This window comes from Apaloderma vittatum, unplaced genomic scaffold (assembly GCF_000703405.1).
Source record: "Apaloderma vittatum isolate BGI_N311 unplaced genomic scaffold, ASM70340v1 scaffold35106, whole genome shotgun sequence".
Lineage (NCBI taxonomy): Eukaryota > Metazoa > Chordata > Aves > Trogoniformes > Trogonidae > Apaloderma > Apaloderma vittatum.
Genome location: NW_009721811.1, coordinates 1,129 through 3,148, shown reverse-complemented (window position 1 = coordinate 3,148; position 2,020 = coordinate 1,129). Strand labels below are relative to the sequence as shown.

The following is a 2,020-nucleotide window of genomic DNA, read 5'->3' as shown; positions in this document are numbered from 1 at the left end:
ACCCCACGCCAGGACACCTGAGAGAGTGAGCTGCACCAGAGCTGCCCCAGTCGCGCTGCCTAGCCCAAAGCTAGGGGGATCAAAGCCACCATCTGACCCTAAACGAGCTTCGTACTCCCCAGACAAAAGCACAGTTTTCCCTATGGGAGGAGTCCTCTGGGAGTTGGACCCAGACCCTCTTGCACATGATGGGGGAGCCCAAGCCCTTCTCCTTGGTCCCATGGCTCTGGGCTCCATGTACGCTCCAGCTGGGCCACTGCACCTAAACTTATAACTGACAAGCCATGGCTGTAGGTGCCCAGCCTGCTCGAGTGGTCCCTCCACAGAGGGGAGGACTTCAACTGGGCCCAGGGCCAGTGGTCCATGGCTCCCTGCCCTGTGTTCCTCACTCTCTTGGGCTGTACACAGCCCTCTCCTGCTCTTACTCCCCCAGTAAAAAATCTCTCACTGTGAGCAGCATTCAAACTCACACAGAGAAACCCTATTGGATTTCGAGTCCAGTGCCTTCACCCCTCGGCTATCACAGCCCCAGCCCCAAGTATGCAGGGGACACATCTGTCCCCAGCCCAGGCACCTCCTAATCCCACACGGTTGCCCCTTTTCCGGGGGAACACAGAGGTCTTTGGGGTGTGTGGTGCATCCCCACACCCAGCCCATCACTGTTCTGCTCCCCAGGGGCTGGGGCAGGGCTCAGCCCTGATCAGCAGCTGCCAGGGCTGGGGCCCACAGGGACCACTGCCCCCCAGTGCCCTGGCACAGCCTGGGGATGCCCGGGCAGCTGCGCACCCTGGCTCGTTGGTCTAGGGGTATGATTCTCGCTTAGGGTGCGAGAGGTCCCGGGTTCAACTCCCGGATGAGCCCTTCTTTTTGGGTGCTCAGCATCCCACTCCTGCTCAGGCAGCGCAGAGCTCATCTGGGACCTGGCCACCAACTTTTATCACCCAGGGACACCCCACAGTCACCAGGGCTTTGAGTGTGGCATGACTCACAGGACTGTCCCCCATTCCTGGGGTCTCAACCCTGTGCCCAGGCCCACAAGTCCTGCAGGGTGACCCTGGTATTGGTGTGGTGTCAGGATGGAGACAGGGGCTGGACAGGATCATGGCTGTGGTACGCTCCAAGACTGTGGGGCACCCCAGGGCTGTGGTACACCCCAGGGTTGTGGAGAATGGGTGCCACAGCTCAGCCAGTTAAAGCACCAATCTAGTTAACAGGAGATCCTGGGTTCAGCTCCCAGTGGTGCCTGGGGGCTGTTTTTCCTCCCTGTCCCAAGCTGTGGGCAGTGCTGGGGGGCTCTGCTCTGTCTAAGCGTCCCTGTTGGCCCCACTCCTTTCTGCTCCATTGTGTTTTCTGCCAGAGCCCACAGCCCCCCATCTTTCTGCCGTTTGAGGAAGGTCTAGCTACAACTTCTCAGTTACTCCCTTTGGTGGGGGATGCATCCCCACGTCCTTTCAGTGCTGGCCACAGCTCCCCACTTCTGTCCTGGTTTGACCCCTCCCAAAAAAGAGTCTGCCATGACACAGTCTGGGTGCATGTTTGTATCAAAAGCTTATTTCAGGGTAGGACAGGGACAATCCTGAAGATGCTGAGGAATATCTGGAAGCCTGGGTGAGGGCAGAAGGGATTTGGGAATATCTCTGGGAAGCAGGGTAGGTGTTGGTGGGCCAGCAACAGCACTCGTGCAATAATGGAGCCTGTGGGGATGAGGATAAGGTGTTCCCTGAGGGTAACAATGCTAAGGCATTTCCCAGTGGATGTGGGGTCCTGGGAGAGGGGACTCTGGGTACAGGCTCTGCTGTGGGGCTGGGTCACAGGACTGGGTGCCCTGCAGTGAGTTTCCAGAGCTCCTTATGGGCAGCAGAAGAGACGCAGATCATTCAGGGCTATGTCATCCCTCTTCAGCCCCTGGGCAGGCTCCTGCCGTGTCTGGATGCTGCACACTGCCCCGGGGCACCGGGGGCTCCAGCTGCCCCACTGGCGCCCGGCAGATTCCCGCCCCTCCCTGACGTGCCCATCAGAC

At 59.4% G+C, this 2,020-nt stretch overlaps 1 protein-coding gene and 1 non-coding gene across 2 annotated transcripts in view; one reads left to right on the top strand and one right to left on the bottom strand.

The window, feature by feature from the left end:
- The first annotated feature begins 789 nt into the window (after nt 1–789).
- Nucleotides 790–861, top strand: TRNAP-AGG. Its single transcript has one exon. It is a non-coding gene; the product is annotated as a tRNA-Pro (tRNA).
- A 987-nt stretch (nt 862–1,848) lies between these two features.
- Nucleotides 1,849–2,020, bottom strand: part of LOC104275557 (vitelline membrane outer layer protein 1 homolog) — an 829-nt gene continuing 657 nt past the window's right edge. Inside the window, exon 4 of the mRNA XM_009871544.1 lies at nt 1,849–1,940. Within this exon, the coding sequence (XP_009869846.1) occupies nt 1,849–1,940 (92 nt within the window). The remainder of the gene's footprint in view (nt 1,941–2,020) is intronic.